The 20,954-nt window shown below is 41.6% G+C and overlaps 1 protein-coding gene across 5 annotated transcripts in view; it reads left to right on the top strand.

Moving 5' to 3' along the window:
* PAG1 (phosphoprotein membrane anchor with glycosphingolipid microdomains 1) overlaps positions 1-9,814 on the top strand; it is a 110,063-nt gene extending 100,249 nt beyond the window's left edge. For all 5 annotated transcript variants that reach the window (XM_040546145.1, XM_040546144.1, XM_040546146.1 and 2 more), the window contains one exon: positions 273-9,814. In XM_040546145.1, coding sequence (XP_040402079.1) covers positions 273-623 — 351 coding nt within the window. In that variant the 3' untranslated portion in view covers positions 624-9,814. The remainder of the gene's footprint in view (positions 1-272) is intronic.
* Positions 9,815-20,954: the final 11,140 nt, after the last annotated feature.

Below are 20,954 nucleotides of genomic sequence, written 5' to 3'. Positions count from 1 at the left end.
TGCAAGAGCTCCTGCTCACAAAGCCAGTCCTGGATCTGATTTGCCTGCAGGGATTTATATTCAAGTAACTTTTACTTTTCTAAATGTCATCATTCTTTTTTTGAAGGAAATAATAAATGTATAAATGCATGCAAGAAAAGCAATTTTGTAAGAAAGGATATGTATTTATTGGAAGGTCCTGTCTTTCAATATACTCATGGCGGGAGGGGGACAAACTGGCACCCAAGCTTTATGCCATGCTTAAACACTCAGCGGGTGTCTCCTTTTCCTAGATCTCAGCCATGTACTCTTCAGTGAGCAAGCCAGGACAGGCCATCAAGGCACTGGATTCTCCTTACACGTGTATTCAAGAAATTGCATCTCAGAGGTCCCCGTCTGTTTGCAGTGGCCTCTATGCAAGCGTGAAGGACTTTGAAAACACCCTCAGTACTACCACTGTGCCTCAGTCAGCAGACAGACCCAACGGGGAGCTGGAGCCTGACTATGAAGCTATCCAGGCAGTGAGCCAAGAAGAAGACAGGACCTTGTCTGTGCCTAACACAAACCACACTGCTCTTTCGGGAGAGAATGACTATGAGAGCATAGGGGACTTGCAGCACCACAGGGATGTCACCAGACTTTAACTACTCTGGCAGCCAGATTTCAGCCTTTATCTTATCTGCTGGTGTTTTCAAAGGAACATGTGAGACAAGAAGAGGGAATCGCTTCTTATTTTGAGGAACAAAGCTAAGTACAGAATAGAAGTTGTGAAGAAGCCATGCATGCTTCAGCCTGGGTGTGATATCCATGGGGTTGTTCTGGGTGGTGGATGGAGGCTCACAGGAAAACTTATTTTTTATTGTTACCTTTTTATTGTTAGTTCCAAGATGGTCAGAATTTGGGAAGGAGTGCTGTGTTTGTCATCCTGATAGGATCCCATACCAAAAAGACTGCCTTTACACAAAGCTAGCTTTTCATTCTAGAATATTATTTTATGTCATTTTCTTCAACGTATTTTTGAAGAATCGTTCTTCATTCGAGTTCGGGCATCCACTTCGTGGAGCAACTCACAGACCGTCACACCTCTCCTCAGACTGACTTTGCAGGGCTGGGGAAGGTGTGCTAACCTCTGCGTCTTTGGGAGCGTGCTGTAAGTCAGCCTGCTGGGACTGTGAGTCCTTGCAGCCAGGTGGGGTTGAGATGGAGGCAGGATATCGGTGTGTCCTTTCCACTGTCATTACAACTAAAGTGCAAATAACAGTTACTTCACTTCACAACAGACCTACCCCAAAGGTACTTGAATTAATTCTGTATGCTTTTTTCTTTCTTTTTTCTTTTTTTTTTTTTTTTAATGTTGGGGCTGTAGAATGTGACTTGCAGTATTTGAGATGTGTACTGGTATTTGTAGGGTTTTTCATTTAATTATTTGTGAAATACTGCTTTTAAATGGCAAGTGACACTCTTAGTGGTCTCACTGTGTTCCTCCTGTGTGCACACATACCTACACATACACACACTAGACAACTGTCATGTTGCAAGAAGTTGTACAAATGAATGTGTTGGCATAATGTTTAGTCTAACCATAATAGTGTTGAGTCATCTTTTAAAGAATTTTGCCCTTTTTAAAGACTTAAAATATTTTAATATGTTTATCTATTGTATTATATAGGAAAATTTCTGTATTGTGTTGAGTGGATGATATTTTTCATTTTTGCAACATATTTTTAATCTTTGAGGTTTTTGTAGATTACCTTACTGCTTTATGTAACCAGAGGAATCCCATTCTTTCCTTGGGTTTTATTTGTTTTTCCTTTAAATCTTCTTCCTATTTTAGATGTACGTAAATGAACAACTGCTATATTTTTTTTAATCTTCTTAAACAGGGATGTGGACCATGCCTTGCTGTTTTTAAGCTTAAAATAATGGAGTCTGTGTGAAAGAAAAAGGCAAAAAAGAGGCAGAAGAGAGAGTGGATTTCTTCTGGGATTGCCACTGGTCATCCTTGTTCCTCTGCCAAAAGAAGCAGGAGAGTCATAGCTGAGGGAGACCACAAAGTTCCTGGGGCTCCAACAAGCAGTTTGAAAGCCACTGTCTTTCCAAAGATACCATGTTATTCTGTTACTGGTGAAAACAAAGTACAGTATGTAGATGAAATAAGCAGGTACTGGACTGATACTCGTGTTTTCTTCAAGAATAGTGCAATGATGAATACTACAATAATACAAGAACAGTCCAACAGTAGAGAACAGGCATTTCATTATATGCCTTTGTACACACTTATGTGTACATCTGTGCATGTGTCCCTATGCATACACACATACACGTGATTTGTAAACAAGGACAAACTACGGTCCAAACTTGGTAGCATTCAGATAACATTCACATACATAATATTGGCATGTGCTTGAAGAGTAGTTAATGCAAAAACAGTACGTAAACTGAGATTGGCTCATTGCATAGCAGCCCAGAATGGGTTTAGCTTCAGCTCAGTTGGTGCTGAGGTTTGATATATCAGATTGAGTCCTTCTCAGATCACTGGCCAGCACACAACGGTACTTGGTACTGTATAGGGCAAACACAGTCCTGGGTACACACATTTGTTAGAAATACCTACAACTAAAAGAAGTGTACTGGTTTATGGGCATAGCCTGTAAGGAGCATGGCTCTGAGGAGCAGTGCTCGCCTGCAAACTGCCCACAGAGTGACCGAAGCTTTGTGGAGCCTGACCTCGCGCAGCCGTGGAGCACGCTTGAGCCGGGGCTCTCTTCCTGCAAGGAAAAGCAGCTCAGACAGACCAGTCTGCAGCTATCTTGACCGTGCTGCCATGCTTTCACGGCCGCAGCAAAGACTTTTCTTCCACTTTGCTGCAGTGCTTTTTATAGCTGACTTTGGTCTTCCTCCCCTTGCAGTGTTCCCTCAAATGTGAATTCATGAAGTTCACCTTTGACTGTTCTCTCCTTCTACTTCATGCTGTTTAAGGCCAAAGATAAAATGCCTCACGTATCACAAGATCTTCTGTGCTGAGTTTGGAGAATTTCTGGAGGTTTAACTGTGTGCTTGCTGCCTGCTCCGTGCTCAGGTGTACTCGTTTATGTATGTCGTCCTCAGTCTGACTCCTGCAGCTCAGTGGGAGACATACACAACTCCTGAGGTTCCCAAACACATCTCAGGATGCAGTTATCCCTTAAGGGCTGTCTTACTCATTACATGGATGACTGCTTATGGAGAAACAGTAGCAACATGAGGCTTGTCAGGTTCACCAGATGCAATTTCAAGATCAGTTTAAAAATCAAAAAATAATAGCAGTTAATGATAGCAAAGAAAAACATTGAACTCCAGATTGCAAAATTTTAAGCTGCAAAAGAAGAAAATCAAGCATCACTCTAAAAGATGCCAAGATCAGGGAGCCAAAGGAAGAAGAAGGACTGCCTGGTGGCACTTTGCTGTCTTTCGGAGCAGAACCAGGAGTGCTGGACTGGAGGAAGGGATGTCAGACTCAGCTCCTTCCTTCCTTTCTGATCCCTGTTGGGACCCCAGACTTCCCTTTTTCACAGTGAAATCCGCCCCCCTGTCTTTTTTTTGTTGCTGTCTCAGTCTGTCTCACACAGCCTGGCACCGGGCGCTGGTGTGCAGCCTGCAGTGCCATGGTGCTGGCACGTTCCTTCCCGTTTCGGCCACTCTCGGGCTGCTCACAACCTCTGCAGAGCAGCTGCTGTAGCAAAGACAATTCTTGAGTGGTGGACAGGGTCTGAAATCAGTGTTTTATTTCCTTCTTATGTGAATTGATCTCAGATGTTACAAACAGGAGCTTAACCTTTTCCTTCTACCACTCTGTCAGTCACGAGATGGAGATGTGTGCTTTATCTGCATCTCCTCAAGCTCTCCACCTCCATCTCTTGACAGATGACACAGTAATGCAGCCAGTATTTATTACAGAGTGTTTAGTGCAAGCTGCCATCCCCATTCTGTCCCTTGCCACATTCAGGGGCTTTGACCATGACAGTCTTCTCTGAAGTCATCGCAGCAGGGATCTGCTTCCAGCCCACCAGACCCTCAGCCTGGTGGGGAAGGCGTTCAGATTCCAGATTGCTGCTTGTGATGTTAGCACCTGCCCTCACCCTCTGAGACCTCCTGACGCTGGGCTCTTGGGAGCCAAAAAAAAAGGAATTGCCCTCCTGAACAAGGACATGTGAAGGGGGCAGTGTGATAACTCCCCTACAATCTCCACTATGCAGTCTAATGCTATAGAAGAATATTTTAGAATTCAGTCCAAGGTTCTTAAATGAGTAATTAACATCACTTGACAAAAAAAAATAAGCTTCTGTTTTAGTTCCCTCTTTCCGGAAGTAAGATCTGTTCTTTTACGACTGTTGCCAATGCTTCCTTTTCACTAATACACTGGAAATACTTTCCCAGCAGCAATCTCCAAATACATTATTTTTGCTATAAAGAAAGGGGAGTCTCTTCTACTTGTCTCATCACTGCTATTTGTTTCTCTTTCACCACACCCGTAAATAAATGTCAACATCCAGAATGAATTATTTGTTACCTGATGATCTTCTCTGGGGCAACTTCACAGACTTATTTCTTTACCTCCATTTGTTAGCACAACTGTATAAGAAGATCGCACTTCACATTGCCATAGTAAAGCCACGTACAGCTGCAACATCTCTGTAACTACACTATTGAAAAGGTCTTTTCTTATTCCCTTCTGGGAACTGGTAGAAATAGGAAATGCAGTTTGGACATCTCTTACCTGAATCCATCTCCCATGGGATTTCTAGCCACATCTTGAAGCCAGTAGTGTCCCTTTCTACCATGACGAGCTCAGAATTTCTTGCTCAGTCACAGAGCAAAATAAATTTTAAGGATATTTGTACACAGGCATGTACCTAGTTACCACAGCTAGATCAGCTATAGTGCCTTTTTACTAAGTAGTTAGTACTTCCATACTCTTTTTTCCATCCTGTTCGTTTGACACAAAACTAGAAAGAGTGTTCCCCCCATTTATCTGCAGGGGAAACAGCTTTGGAAACAGTTGGTAGCAGCTTTATAAAGACACATCAAACATACTGGACCTCAATTAGCCTCAGTTTAGCAATAGTCTCTTACAAAGTTCCTCTAGAAAGCCCAGTACTGTAGCTACGATAACTAAGCTTTGCAATAAGCATGATCAATCTTCTTTTGAAGAACCTACGTTTTTCAACAGTGAGCATTCAGGGAGGTGGTGATCTGTGTCCATGTCAGCTGTGAACAATTGGTAGCTTCAGTCTTTGTATTAGTACCAATTACAGGCTTGCTTACATGTAGCAGGCTGCACGGGGTGGGGGGATGAGGGGAATGGCAAAAGAGGAGTGGGTGCTGGGATTCAGATGCATCAGTCACCCAAAGCTGGGCTGTCCCGCAATAGCGACTGGCTGAGGGTCAGCTGCCTTGTTCTCCAAGCCCTCGTGTATTGTGCCTCCGAGGAATCCATCTTGTGGGGATTCTTCTGGGCTGTGTACTTCTCCATGGCTCCCTGAACAGCTCCTCTCGGTTGTCTTGATAAAAATTCTGTGTACACGGTGCTCTCTGTTCAACCTTTCAATGGTGCTTTTATAAGATGCTGGATAAATGGTTTCAATGTGCTTTCTGAAAGCTGACGTGTAAAGTTGTGACATAAAGTGTTCTCTCTAGCATTTTCTGCTTCACAGAACTGAGCGTTAACTGTGATGCTCTGACTGCAAAAGTCTGACAGGGCTTCCCTGTTTCTTCTTCACCCTACAAAGAGCCAGAATGGAGCCATCACGTGTAACAAGCCTGGGTTGGGCGATAGCATTCAGAAGCAGCCATTCAGGCCAAGTGCATTGGCTTGAGAGCAGCTAGACACTTGGCTCCTCAAGGACGTTCTTCTGTCTCCAATTGTGTATATGCATTTGTTTGCAAGATGACTGTAAGAAATCTATTTCTGCAACAAACATTTTAATTTGGGCCAAATTCCAAAGAGGATATTTGGTTAATTAGCAGTTAGTTCAGATGAGCGTTATTTATTTAGGTTGCAACGTGCCTGAATAAGGCTTGTATGTGCCTCACAAGCAACTTGGTGTGTGTGGTCTGTTGAGAACTGGGCGAATGCAAAAGATGCTCAACCTGATGGCTGCTCCTGGGGTAGCATGCTGAAGACTCTCAAGGGCAAATCTCTTCCTTGGAGCAGGAAGCATAATTGCTGTTAATATGATTTCATACCCTGGTGCTGAAGTTCATTTGTATCTGTCTTTTGGGATGATCATGGCTGAAGACATTGCCAGAGCAGATCTCAACCTTAAAAGAAAAAAAAAAAAAGAAAAAAAAGAGAAGGAAAAAAAAAAAAGTATTTTTATATCCCCTGCTAGCTAGCCAGTTATCATTGTGTTGAGGATTATGCTGAGAATAAGAGCTATGGATGAAGCATCACAGAGATAAAAGCAGGGTGTTCCTTTTCTCCAAGGAGGGAGAACCCTGTGTAGTTGGGTCGATATGAAAGATCCCATGCTCAGCATTCATATATCCTCAACAAAAGGTGTTAAACAAATTAGTTGCCTAGGTAGTAATTTTCCAGTAGTGCATTAGGGTATCACATACACCAGACACTGTTCTTTTCCTATGGACAACAGAAAGTTGAAAGCTTATTGTGATATAAGGTTCCATTGATTAAATTTACTTTACATGTAAGCCATAGGTCAGCAAGAGAGGGTCTACACAATGTAGATATATTTAACCTGACTCTAAATGATGAGATGTTGTAGGCAGAATCACTAGAACATCTCCATGCTCTACACTTGGTTGGACCTGCTCATATGGCACCACAATTTGCATAGCAAATGCATGGAGTATCTTGTATTATGTATCCATTGGCCTGCCCAATCTATAGGCAACACAAAGCTTAGTTCTGATTTTTTGAGCTGTGGGGTTTGTTTTCTGGACATCTTCTGTCTCAGACTGGACAGAAGGACAGTCACTACAACCACAACAGCAAAGTGCCTAAAGTAAAGATGTCTCCATAAAGGTAAAAATGCTCACTGTTACTGCACGGCAACTTGTCTACCGTATGTGGTACTCTCTTGCCATACACATTTCTAAATTTGTCTTTCATTTGTTGCGTTCATTTATTGTTATAATAACAGTCTGGCAAGTTTTCTGTCTCTGCAAATTCAATTGTATAATTTTAACTAGAACGTTTGTTACTGAAAATATAAAATGAGATCTTTGTTCAGTTTAGAAGGCAGCTGTGTTGTTTCTCATAATTAAGATAATGCAACAACCTGCTTAGATTTACAAAGTATGTAAAACATGACTTTAAAATGCTTTGGTTTAACTTTCAAGATGCCTCCCTTTCACTACAAGACAATGTTACCAACTTTGCGATTTTAATCTTGTATTGTTCTAAAGCCTTATGAATCTTATTACTTATGGGGAAAAAAAAAAAAAGAAAAAAAAAAAAAAAGAAAAAAAAAGGCACCACTGGTGTTTTGACTTCCTAATGTCTATGAAAAGGTGTTCATGTTTTAACTTTCAGCATAGGTTGGATTTGGACTATCCTCTTATTTATGTAACTGCTCCTCCCTGTCACGCTCAACCATCACCATCTTGGTTCTCTTTTTTGTCCTTGATGAAATACAGCACCTGGCCACTGTCCAGCGGGCACAGAAACTGCATCACTTAACAGTTCTGAACAGGGTTTAGAAGCCTGGACTTGTGCTCTGAAGTCACACATTTTGGGGAAATCAGATCCTGTCTTGCAGACTTCTGTGGAGATCTTCACTTTCTCTCAAGGCAAAAAGTTCCATAGCTTGGAAACACTCAGCTGACATGGAAAGATGTACAGTAAGAGATGAACTGTTTGGTTTTGGTTTTGTTTTTTACATTAGTAAAAAATCCTTAAGAGCACAAGAACCCCCTTTTTCACATTGAAGAGGATACTAAACTTGGTCTTTATCTCTGAGGCTGCTTGAGAATGGTCACGTAACCAGCCTCCTCCGAACGTCCTACCTGTGTGACTATTTCAGACCTGAAATGAGCATCTGGATCACTCATGGCTCCACATGGACCACCTTCGTTCAGGGCCTGTCTCAGTTCTGTGGCGACGACAAACTTAGGAATGGCCCTTGGCTTCCCAGTCCCAACCCCCTGAGCTTTGAAGTGTGTGAGCTGCTCCTCTTCAGTCTGCCTGGTGTTGCTAGACTGAGGTTGTGCCAAGAGTCAGCTGCAGCCCAGAGAGGAGCATGTACTGTCAGGGCAGACCAGGTACAGCCTACTGCAGCAACTAGGAAAAGAGAGGCCAGAGGAAAAGTAGCTAAGTTTCATTTGTGCTTCACCCATCTCAACAGACTACCTAGTCATAAAGGTTTTATTGTAGAGGAGATTGCAGTCAAGGGACAAGGAGCAGAGAATTGCACAAGAGAGTGGGTGGAACTGTTTACTCTTCTCAGTATTCCCTTAGCCCAGAGAGGAAGGGTCAAGCCCTCTTTGCCCCACTGTCATGTAGGTTTCCTGATCTTTTATCAAGCCTCTGTGCACCATAAATGAAAGGAAAATAAATTATAAATACATGCTTTTGCTCTATGATAAACCCCAAATGGGCAAAGGTGAGTGCACTAATGTAAGTACCATCATTCACGTGCAGATTTGGACTTCCACAGAGGTTTTTTAGCAAAAAATAAAAAATAAAAAATCAAAACTGGGGTTATCTTATTTAAAAGTAATAATTTGCATGAGATAAGAGTGCAGGATTAGACCCTAAAAGTTTAGGACATGTTTGGTTGGTGCTAACGTATTTTTGTTTGTATTTTCAGTGAGTGAATTTTCTTTCTTTATGTTAGTGAATTGATATGACTTCCATAGGAACAACAAACAATACAGAGTCTGGTATATGGATAATTATCTCCAATAGCTGTTATTAACTCCTGCCTCAGTAGGATTCACTTTAAATTGGGTGCTGAAGGAGCTTCAGCACAAAATTGCTGTATGCATGGAACATTGCCTACTTAGAACATAGTGGATAAGTATTTGTAATTACAGACACTTTCATTTATTTTAACCGTTGTTTTATAATGGAAAAAAATGTTTATCAGTAAAAAGGTTTTCTAGCAATGTTCTCCTAAGTAACGTTTTAGCAACAAATTCTGTTTTTTGGACAACTATTTGATTTTCTGGTCACTGAAGAACTTCAAAACATCCTCTAACCCAGCATGATCTTCTGAAAAGAGAGGATTAGAACTGTCTCTGGCTGTCTCGGAGTGGATACAGTTGAAGGAACTGTGCGGTTCAGATCTGTAGGGTAGCGAGAGCAGTTCAGAGAAGTGACTGTAATATATAAACCTGGAGTCAGTGCATGCAGACTTCCAAGCTGGCACTGCTGAGGCTTGTTTGCTACACGATTGGTTATTTGGCTTGCTACCTTTCTGAAATCAATATGGTTTATTAACAGCACTGTAGACCCAAAATACTGTAGTTTTGCAGAATGTATGTTCCATAAATTGTAGCTTGGCTGTAATTGCAGGGCTTATACTACAGTGAGTGCAGCTCAGATCCAAGACTAAGTTGCATTTTTTAAATTGATAAATGCCATGAAATTCCTTTCAACATTTTGTAGTAATATACACAAGTTGATGTAATTTAGTCATACCATTATTCTAAGAATCTTCATCTGATGTTTCTAGCCAATTCGGCTTTTGGCTGCTGAAAGCACAGTAGGTAATTATGGTTATTTACTGTAAATGTAGACAAGTTTTATGTAAATATGTCAGGGCAAAAAAAAAAAAAAAAAAGAAAAAGAAAAGAAAATGTTACTTAAATGTATGAGGCAGTTATCTAAAAGTAAGAACATAAGTCAATAATATAAAATACAGCTTTTATTTATGTACAGTAGTATCCTAATATTTACTTGTTTATATGGGGAAAAAATTACTAAGATTCTGTACTGTATTCTCTGAAAGCTTTTGAAATAGGCTTTGCCATTTTCTCCAGTTAATATATTTGCAAATAACTTTTGAATTTAATGGAAATCCTTGTAAATGATGTCAAATGGGAAATGGTACATTGCAATGAAATTAGTTTAATTTAAAAATCCTGCAAAAAATTGAAAACGCTATATAAATTCAGTAGCCAGACAGAAAGAATAAAACACAATAAAGAAGCTTTGTCCTTTTTTTTCAATTTGTGCCTTCCTTTCTGTTAGTTTGTTTTTCTTAACAAATGTTTTATTTAGTCCTTGTAGAAACTTGCTTTTGTATGTCCTAAAATCTGCATTATTTGACAGAATTTTATTTGTTCCAGGCATTTTGTGCTGATTTCATTATCTGAAATGAACTTTTAAATCTTCTTGCGTTATATAGCACCTTATTCCCCCCAAAGCCACAATCCTGTCAACATTCAAGATGCACTGCACAAATTTTAAATTGACTGCAGAGTAAAGCTGGAACTCCTATGAATACAGCGGCACTGTGCTCTTTAATGCAGGTAAAAATATTGGTCTGAGCCTTTAAAAGTTGTGCAGCTTTCGGCATTTTTAAAGAAAAAGCTGCAAGTACTAGCTTTATGGGTTATTTTCAGAAATTGTCATAGAATTTGTTTCCTTTTGCTTTGCTAAAGGTGCTCTCCAGGTAACGTTCCCCCGCCATTTGCAACACTGCTCTGTCAATGGCAAGACTCTCCTTTGTGAACACACTGAAACATTTCAGAGGCAGCTGAACTAGGACCACAGCTGAATACATAACACAAGTCTGTATTCTGCACCTAAATAACACAAGGAAATGTCATCTTTGAAGCATTTCACTGGAGCAAGGCTTCTTTGCACACTAGAGCATGAGGATGAAGTGGTGCATAGCCTGCTGGGACTCACATTCTCCATGAGTTGCACCTTTCCCCTCATTATCTTTAATTACAGATGAGAGAAAAGCAGCTTTACCCATTTAATACCAACTATTACTGATGAACAGGTTCCTGGAAAATTCACAGTGCAGCCACGGATTAGTTATACTGAGCTAGGAGCCTGCAAAATTGCACTCACGCAGACAATTAGTATCTCTTTAATCTGTGAAAAGGTATTTTAGTATTGAAAGATATAAGCTTATATGTCAAATAGAAGACTTGTAAAAATAAGGAAAACATGCAAAATTATTCAGTAACTGGTAGTTTAAATAGATTGCCTTTTGGTCAACATTTGTTCACGAACCAGAAAAACTGCAAAATACATAACTTGATACAATTTATTAATGAACTAACTTCCTGAACATTACCCAATACAGGCTATTCTAAGAAATGCATACATTATTCTCATCAAGAGAACTGTAGCACAGATACACACACACACATATATATACATATTAATTCCAAACAGTTGCTCTTAGCGATAAAATAGTTATATTACAATGGCTAGCTTCAGCTTTGAAGACTACTGTGTAGAACTACAAATGTGGCTGGTTGAAATATTGAATGATTTGCCCAGATTCTGGCTAACCATGTAGCTGCATGCAGGCACTTGGGAAAAGAAAGTAGGAGCATCTTTGTTCTCCTCTCGTCTTTGACAGTGCTTGAAAGCCAAGCTTTAAGCAAACAGGAGCTTGGTATGCAGTCAGGAGTATACTGCAGTGACACCTGGTGTTTAAAATGGAATTATTCCCTGTGAACTGTGACTGTCAATTTGCTTTTAATTGGGTACGTATTCACTCAAACACTCACAGTTCACCCTGTGTTCCTGGAGCATAACACTGTATTGAACTAGAAAGCGCTGGAGGTAAAGAGTGGCTTGACATTACCTTGTATAAAACACATCTGACAGATTCGTTTCAAAAGCCAAAAATTGCAGGGACATGATCTTTCATGAATGGCTGTTCTTCCTAGCACTCTAGCTGACAAGGTACTTTAATCACTACTTCTTGGCTGGTTATTACACAAATGAGATTGACCCTTACCATAACTCACACAACTGGAATCTCTGTGCAGTTTTTGTGGAAGGACTGATAAGCAAGAACAGAGAGCTGCTAGCTTAGACAGAAATTGGGAACCCCGCGTCTGTCGTGATGCTAGGAAGAATGTTAGAGCCATGACAAACACTTCTGAAATAGTCCCTGCTAAAGGGCTCCTTGACCAAAGTAGTCAAGATCTGTGCATTTACAGATGTGACTGCATGGAATGTAATCACATCATCAGTTAAAGTAATTCAGAACTATTAGGATAAAATGAGATAGTTAATACCATTATAACAACCATTATTATTAAGGATTACAGTTTGCCACAAGACGAGGAAAAATTAAGGAAAATCTGGCAGCAATCTGTATACTTAGACAGCTTGACAATTTCTATTATGTGAATGAAGGTTTGTGTGACTTGCTTTGAGCCACACATACATGCTTCACATTTATGTAGTTAATCTTTGAAATTTGGCAAGGACACAACCCTAAGGCCAACATTGTATTTTTCATTTGTCACACAAATTCTGTAAGGGTTTGGCTGAGCTACAAAAGCCATACACTAAACGTCACTGTTTTCCTTCTGTAATTTTTTGGGAGATGATGCGAGCCTGCAAAAAAAAATCTGAACCTAAAGTTTCTAGCTTGTACCTCAAGTCGAGCAGCAGAGAACCAAATTTTCTCTGGTACATACTCAAAGGCCAGCACTTCAACTAGCAGCTGGAGGTCCTTTTTCCTCTCTCACCTGCAGCCTTTTTTAGCAGCAAACTACAAAATGAAAAGAGCCTTCTCCAGGTCCTTGGACTTCTGAAAGCCAGTCTTACTGTTAAAGACTGAGCAAAGAAGGCATTTGGCATGTCAGCCTTTGCCATGTCCTGTGTCACCAGGACCCCTGCCACCTTCAGCAGCAGGCCCACATTTTCCCTAATTAAACTTAGAGAAGCCATTCCTGTTGCCCTTGACTCCTTCACCAGATTCAATTTCAGTCAGGCTTTGGCTTTCCTAACTTGCCTCTTCATGTACAGACAGTGTCTCAGTATTCCTCCCCAGGTTACCTGGCCATGCTTCTGCCTTCTCTAGGCTTTTTTTTTTGTGTGTGTGTGTCTGAGATTTGCCACGAGCTCCTTGTCCATCCATGTAGGCCTCCTGGCATTTTTGCCTGACTTCTTGCTGCTTGGCATGCATCACTCTTGGACTTGGAGGAGGTGATCCTTGAATATCAACCAGCTTCCGTGGACCCTCTACCCTCCAGGGCCTTATCCCATGGGACTCTTTCAAGCAGATCCCGTTCAGCCACCTTGTTCACCAATCAGGGGGTTCTTGTGGAAAAGTAGTATTGTGACCTTATTTTCAGTGGCTTTGTCTTTAATTGCATAATCAGGTTTTTGGTGTTTTGTTTTGTTTTGTTTTTTTTCTTTTTTTCCCCATAAAAAGTGACTCAGTGAGTTATGAGCATAAAAATAGCCCAAAAACTGTATGAAGCATGTGAAGGTAGTTGTAAATCTGAGGTTTCTCTCCCTCCAGATTTTGCAACCTAGATCACACTTAAAGGTTTGGTACCTGACTGAAAGAAGGCAATTGCCACATGCCGTGACATGTCTGTACGGGTCAGTGTAAGGAGTAGTAAATGGAAAGGGAAGAAGACAAGGATCCTGTCCTTGGTAATTTGCAACTAAAATACTCATCGGGCAGATGAGCTGGAGAGAATAGTGGGAGTAAAGTCAATTTTCTGTTATTCATTGTAATAGGATGCTTATGATATTCTAGACAGAAATATTATTTTGTCAACAGTTTCCAGATCCCACTTAGGACCTCCTGGCTGTTCCCCAATGGATCTGGTGTCTGGGATCCCCCTAGCTCCAGCACAGGCTGTTTTTGCAGCCCATGCTAGCGGAGCTTTCTGTTGGCCCTGGCACAGGGTGCAATGCCCCCCGAGCTTCTCCAGCCCTGCACAGCCAGCACCAAGCCCCAGCTAATGAGCCTCCTCGGAGCCAAGCAGGCCTGTGCAGCAGGAGTTAGTGTGTGTCTGCACCAGCACTGTGGTTTGGCCACAAACTAGGTAGTTACTGCATATAAAGGAGATAATTAGGTGGTTTTGTTTTATTTGTGTGTGTCTGTGTGCGTGTGTCAATCAACGGGGAGGGGAGAAGCCAGAGAACTGCAGGCTTCATATCATGCAACTTCCCTTTTCAAAGCTTTTCTTGCACACTGTTCCACTTTGAATAGGCCAAGCAATGGCCTACAGTGAGAACTGTCAGAAAACATAAGTTTGTGTGAAAACGGGGGAAAAGCTCCCCAGTTTGTGGTCAGTTTGGTGTGGTTCATGGAAGAGGACAGTTTGGTAGCACACTGGAAATGTGTGAGCTGGCGGCAACAACGCCATGAGGTGCTACGGCAATGCAAACACCATTCATGAGGGAGATGGCCTGGGGGTTACCCTGCACCTCTCAGCCACAGATATGGCAAACCTAAAACATACATGATTATCCTGGTGCCTGAGGGAGCTGTACAGACATGTTCTTAACAAATTAAGTAATTTTAGATTAAACTAAAAAAAAAAAAAGTGAAAATACAAATTCCGTTGGTTTTTTTTTTTCAAACTTGAGCCCAGAAAATTTTCATTTGCTTTCAAGAATAAATGCCTTAACATGCATGGAGGATACTAGTGAGGATCTTAGAGCCCTAGATGCCTAACAGAGAATAATAATTAAGAGTCCGACTCCTCCATACCACTAACGGCACCACTAAAGATGCCTTCGGAGGAGTTTCAAACAGGCAATGAACAGAGAACAACCACTTGAGGTAGTCAGTAGGGAATGCTGAGATTAAGGGTTTGTCAGCCATGTTCAGGGACCAAACCATAACAGACAGATACTTCCTGGTGCTCATCTTCCAGACACAAACCACTCCAGTTTGTTCTGACAGCTTGTGTCTTGAAACCTGTGTGTCGGGTGAGATAATGCCAACTACCATTTGTAATGTGAAAAACTTAGCCTGAAGAAATGCTTAGCACATACTCTCTTCTGGAGAAGGCAAGGATGAACTCATCCAGAGAGCAAGCAACCATGAATACACCCGTACGGTGAGCACACGTCCTTTCCATTAATGTCTCTGCACACCCTTGCCCTCTTGGCAAAACCACATAAACCTAATGCTTTACAGCATGTGTCATCTCCATTGCAAGACATTGAGAAATGTAAAGTGCTGTGTAACACATTACACTGCATTCAGAACTGTTTAGTGGTGCGTTTGAACCCCTTTGAGATAAAGATCTGGCTCAAGAACTGGACAGATCTGGATGCCAGGACATCCCCCACTGATTTAAGCGCAGACCAGATTTCTCACTAGTGTTTCAGAAGTAACAACAGAAACTGCACATTGAGGGACTGGTCTCCAGCAATGGGTATGCAATTTTCATACTGCAGGAAGATGAAAGTTGTAGCACTGAAAGCCAGGTAAGTCAAATAATGCCATCTGAAGTGCAGTTAATTCATGATGAAATTAACTCACCTGTTCCTCTGTAAAGTACTTTTTCAACAAAGGAAGGAGAATGAGAAGGCTATCATACCACTTGGGGCTTCTTGCTACTTCTATACGGACTGTTCACAGAGAGCATACTTTGAGGCAGGTAAATGAGCAAGTGGAATTTTCTTCAGCCAGAATTTCCCTACATCTGCTTGATTTTATTTATTTATGCACATACACTGAGTGGGGCCGCTAACTTAGCAGTTCCTGTTCTTGGCTTGAGAGATCCAGTTTGGTAGATTTGGGACATGTCAGACTTGGAGCTACAGCCAAAGAAAGATTCACATATCAAAAATCACCCAAATTTTGGAAGTGCATTCCAGACCTACTGCTGTTTAGCAGCTGCTTGGTTAGCTCTAAAAAATACATAAATTCACTAGATATTCCCCTATACGGCCTGCAAGTCCACTAAAAGCACTTGCTTACACGCCAACTGGACCATCCCCAGCTGTAATCTAATCCAAGTAATTAGGTGCCTCATTTAATTAGGTAGGTGCCATTGAAACCCAGAAACTAGACAGATCCTATTCTGAGGGCACCAATCCAATAGCCATGCTCTGAGTTCACTGAATGCAATTCAATGTCAGGGAGTTCAGCATCAAGACAAACAGCCACAGTGGGCACATTCAGGGAAGGAGGGACATTTTCTGGTTAAATACTGTGTTAAATCACAGGTCATGTGTTTTGTTCTCAGTCAAAGAGTCCTCCAGAAGAAGTCTCTCTTTGTGTCCCAGCATTCCTAGACAGCTGAAAGCCCATAGCATGGTCATCTCTGAATCCACCACTGGTCTCTGAAGGGTCCAGGACACAGGATGCTTTTTCTCAACGTACCCCTGAAGGTGGTATTCTCCTTGTCAGGTAGGTTTTGGGGTCTTCATGTAGCCTTCCTCATGCACTGGGTAGGTAGCTTAATGTTTAACTCATGAATTGTATTCCAAATTGAGACAAAAATAAAAAGCTTGCTGTTACGCTGTTAGTAACACCCCCAAATCATTTTTATACCTGATGAACAATTCCTGTAAAAAAAAAAAAAACAGGATAAAATAAGGGGAATTCCCAGAGTCCATCAGTTTGGACAGCTTTAGTGTACGTTGTGTTTATATTGCACACATCTGTACAACTTTGTGTTTAGCAATAGATGCTAGTGAACAACCAGCATCTGGTCCTGTCTGTTTTATTTTAAGCAATATCTGTGCCGCAAGCAATGTACTCCTCACTCCAACAAGCATAAAAGAAAGCGTGAGTCCCAGGGACAATTTTGGACCAGCACAGCCATCCAGAAAGACTGCCAAGGCTTCTGTCCCAAATGGGAAGAAGGTGGGTACCGCAGGATACAAGAAGCTGTTGTTTGTGCCTGATGGGATGGAAGAGCTGGGAGGAGAGGGAAGTGGAAGGGAGACAGAGCATGGGCAGGATTAATTCTCATTTCTAGGATTCCAAAGCTGAATCTATGATTAAAATTTCAGTCTTGCTGGGTTCTGGCAGATATGCTGGGCAGCGAGCACCCTCCGTACACGTCTCAGAGTTTTAAGTTCAGAACACTGACTTCAGTACTCAATAGCCCTGGCAAGTGTTAAGAGGAAAGCTTTGGCATGTGTTAAGGATCTCAAAAAGAGGGGGAAGGGGACTGCTGCCAAAAGCTCTCAGTTTCAAACTCGGTTTCTCTCAGAAACTTTGTTTCTATTGCTGCTCATTAAAGCTGCTATTCCCATACCTGGCAAAACAGGGAGACAAAGGAAAGGGAGAGGATGAGGCTCTTGGTCTTGAACAAATGTTCACTTCTTGCGTTCACACCACTAGGTTTTTGGAGGTAAATTCATAAGTGAAGTAAGTATGCTTCCCAACTTGAATTTAGGTTGGGCAGTAACAAAGGCTTTTTTGGAGATGGTCTTAATGTAGAAACTGAAAACAATGCTCAGTGTTTCTTGAAAAAAAAATGTTCTTATTGTTTGTTAAGACTTTTTTTTTTTTTTTTTTTTTTTTTTTTTGTCCTCTGTGGTGCTATTTTGAGTTCTAGCATGTCTATTGTACACAGGCTGGAGTGCTCACTCTAGTTGTTTACAACAATTTTCCTTGCATTGCCAGGCTTTTCTTCTATGAAGCATGATTTTGTAGCCAAAGTTTAAAAAAAAGGAAAGAAAGAAACAAGCCGCAGCATAAACAAACTGAACATGTGTGAAAAGTGTTGGCTCAACATCCCTCATAAGTTGTCTCTAGCTCTAACACCATCATGAGAGCATGAAACATGACAAGTTTCAGGTTGGATTCAAAGGCTTCAGCACCTACTTAGATTCAGTGTTAAAGGATTGTCTTGTTTATGTAAATCTGTAATTGAAAAGATTTCTCTGATTTCAGGGTTGTTGGGTGGGCTCTGGTTGTTACCCAGATTTCACTCCAGCTCTGTGGAGCTCACTGTGGTCACAGCTGCTCTGCCACTGCTGATTTCAGGGCTGGAAGAGACTTTTTTGATTGCAGTAGCTGAAAATGTTGCTTTCTGGGGCAGCCATGCCCTGCTGGCCACATCTGGGAGCTAATAGTGGAGAGAAGTGCTTTGTTCCATCCTACTTTCATGTTCCCCACAAACGGCCTACCTAGCTCACTTGAGGCACACCTGGGAGTGCCCTATGGTCATAAGAGAATGGCTTGCTGACTTTACGTTATTGAACTTTCCTAGGAGATTGTGAAGCAATACATTGTCTCACGGGGACAGGGATTGACTAGAGAAACAAACGAAGAGTGAAGTGATGGGGAGTGCTCTTGTTGCCAGTTCCCTCATCCTCTGAGATGGCTCAGTAAGTGGACACAGCACAGCAACGCAGCCTTTCCCAACCATGCAATCCACCGCACACACATCAGGCACTTCCACCAGCCCAGTCCTACACAGTGCCCCTTTCATCAGATACCATTTCTGCATGGAAAACAGGTTTTGAGAACCATTGGCTGAAGGCTAAAAGGGAAAAAAATGTAACTGTGGCACTTCTACAAGGTTTCCCAGTCCCACAGAACAGTGGGGACAACGCAGGAATAGAAGAAAAACTAACTTGCCCGGCTAACGGCACACACATCTGTAAACCAGTTGCTGTCGGTGATAGGAGCGCTCCCAAATATCCCACAGGTGGGTCCCAGGAGCTGAACAGAGCACCTCATGTAGATCTGGAGCTGCTGTTTTCTAGCTGCTCCTCGACTGCAGCTCTAGAGCAGTTCTGCAGGTGGCACTTGGATTCTGCATCGTTAGCTCTGATGTGTTGACAGAGTTTGGGCTTCAAAAGCACAGTGAAGTTGGGGCTCAATAACTCAGTGAGCTGCACTGAAGAACTTTGTCTCCTTGCTTCAAAAGAGTAGTATGAGACCATGCAGAGTTTTTGAAGTGGATACACAACTTACTGGATGATCTTGCTCTCTGCCCACCACCACCGCTGTAGTACTTGCCAGCATGCCATCATCCCTTGACTAGGACCATCTCTTGGTAGCCATTTTTCCCTACATCAAATAGGTCCTAGAAGGTGCTGGAACGTGCTGTCTTTTTCCACTAGCTCTTTGTTTCACCCAGTGCACAGAATGGACAATACTCATTTCATGAGCAGCTAGTCACTATTTTATTTTTTTTCCTTGCTGCTTAGCATGTGGCCTCATCCTTTGTTTACTACATGCTTCCCAAATCCTGCTATGAAAAAAACAGTGATTAAGTCTCTTGTTGGGTGCTTCTGTCCTGCCCATCATTAGCGCATTTGATTGTTTCATGAAAGTTAATGACATTTATTTCCCTAACTCTATGGCACATTACATATTACTTGGTGAGTGTGTACAACACAGCTGAATACAGTAATACTATTTTTAGGTTAAAAAAAAAAATGTAAAAACAAGCTTGCAAGGCAAAATTGACCATAAGAGGGCTGCATGTGAGTGGCTCAATATCTTTAGGTTACAAGAATGTAGTCTAGAAGTCATCCTTCAACCAGTCTTCATGAAAAGGGCTGGATGTGTTATCCTGACCAATGACAACAATTATTTTTTAGTGTGTATCTCAACAGAAAATTTTGTATTAGGTCTGTGTGTATACGTATTACATAATGGAGCTTTAAGATAAAAATTGCATGAAAACAAGATTTTTTTAAAAAGTCCCTAGAGCTTGGAGCACTGAAGCACACTGTTATAACATAAATTGTCATTCACCTCATGACCAAAACCACAGGGCAGTCAGGAGCTCGTGACTCTCCTGTGTGCCCCTTTTCACAGCCACTCTGAGTTTTCACATGCTCATCTCTGAGACCTTGAGCACAGCCATTGAAATCCTCACTGATGGCTACTTCACAGACACATTTATTGCCATGACCACACTGGTGTAAAAGTAAACCATAAATCACAGTTCTTAGAAATAGGTGTCTCATCCCCTCCACGTGCTAACATGTGCACCATCTTCTCAGCTCAAGAGAAAAGTAAGATTCAGACAGGCCACCACAAACAGACAGGAACACTATCACGTATTTAAGCATTATGAAACCTTTTAACAGACGTTATTAAAACAGAATGACAAAGGAATATTTTAATGAGGCTTATAAGCTTCTCGCTTAGGATGGATGCCTTTGTCGCTAAGGTAAAAGCTGCCCCAACTCAGACCCACACACAGGCTTCTTCAAGTTGCTGAATGCACAGAAGTAGTAGCTGCTGGAATGACCTTTCCCATGAATCTGAAACGTTCAGGCTGACCCTGAAAATGGTGAAGTAACTCAAAAATGCTGTTTTGGTAGACTGTGTGATCACAGAAAGAAAGACCCATTTCTATTTACCATTTGTTTAAGAGATGGATAATAACACCATCCAGATCAGTCTTCTGATGAGTTGGTGGAAAACTGTGTCCAGAACCTCTCTGAGAATTAGCAGTTGTCGTGCATCTTAGATATTGACTTCAGTAAAAAGGTCAGCTGCACTTTGACACCTAACATTAGAAAGAATTAGGGCTCCTGCCATTGGGGTTTCCCAAATAGAATATGCACATATGTTATGTGGAACACAGGCAAGATATATTCAAAACTTCATGGTTTCCGGGTGTTGTCAGGGGTATTACATGTACCGCATTGCTGATCTGCTCATGTGCTGTATGTAGCTGGCTTTGATCAAAAGATGTCTTGTTGAGTTGAAATCGTCTCAGACTCTTTGGTGAATGTTTGCTCATATTAGTCCAGTTTCCTAACCAGGATCCTACCTGTCTCCCCAAATACATGCTGTAATTTACTTTCCACATTCACTTTTCCACTTCTGTGCAAAGATAAAGGGAACGTTTTGCTTCTAGAGACAAGGAAGCTTTCCAGAAAGGAACTGCGGTGAATTGCTCGAGGAAGCCATTGGCTTGCCAATTGGCTTGCCAACCTGAGGATTTCAAGGGGGAAAGAGAATAGATTCCTCCTCCTCCTCCTCCGTCTTTACTACTAAGTCTAAAAAAGGGAAATTTCTAATCACAGTGAGACACTGATTCTGAAAGTCTGTCACTGAGTCACTTTCCAGTTTTTCAGTAGTAAGAGCTAC

Source organism: Cygnus olor, chromosome 2, assembly GCF_009769625.2.
Source record: "Cygnus olor isolate bCygOlo1 chromosome 2, bCygOlo1.pri.v2, whole genome shotgun sequence".
Taxonomy (NCBI): Eukaryota; Metazoa; Chordata; class Aves; order Anseriformes; family Anatidae; genus Cygnus; species Cygnus olor.
The sequence above is the reverse complement of the archived record's forward strand: the minus strand, read 5'-3'. Positions and strand labels throughout refer to the sequence as shown.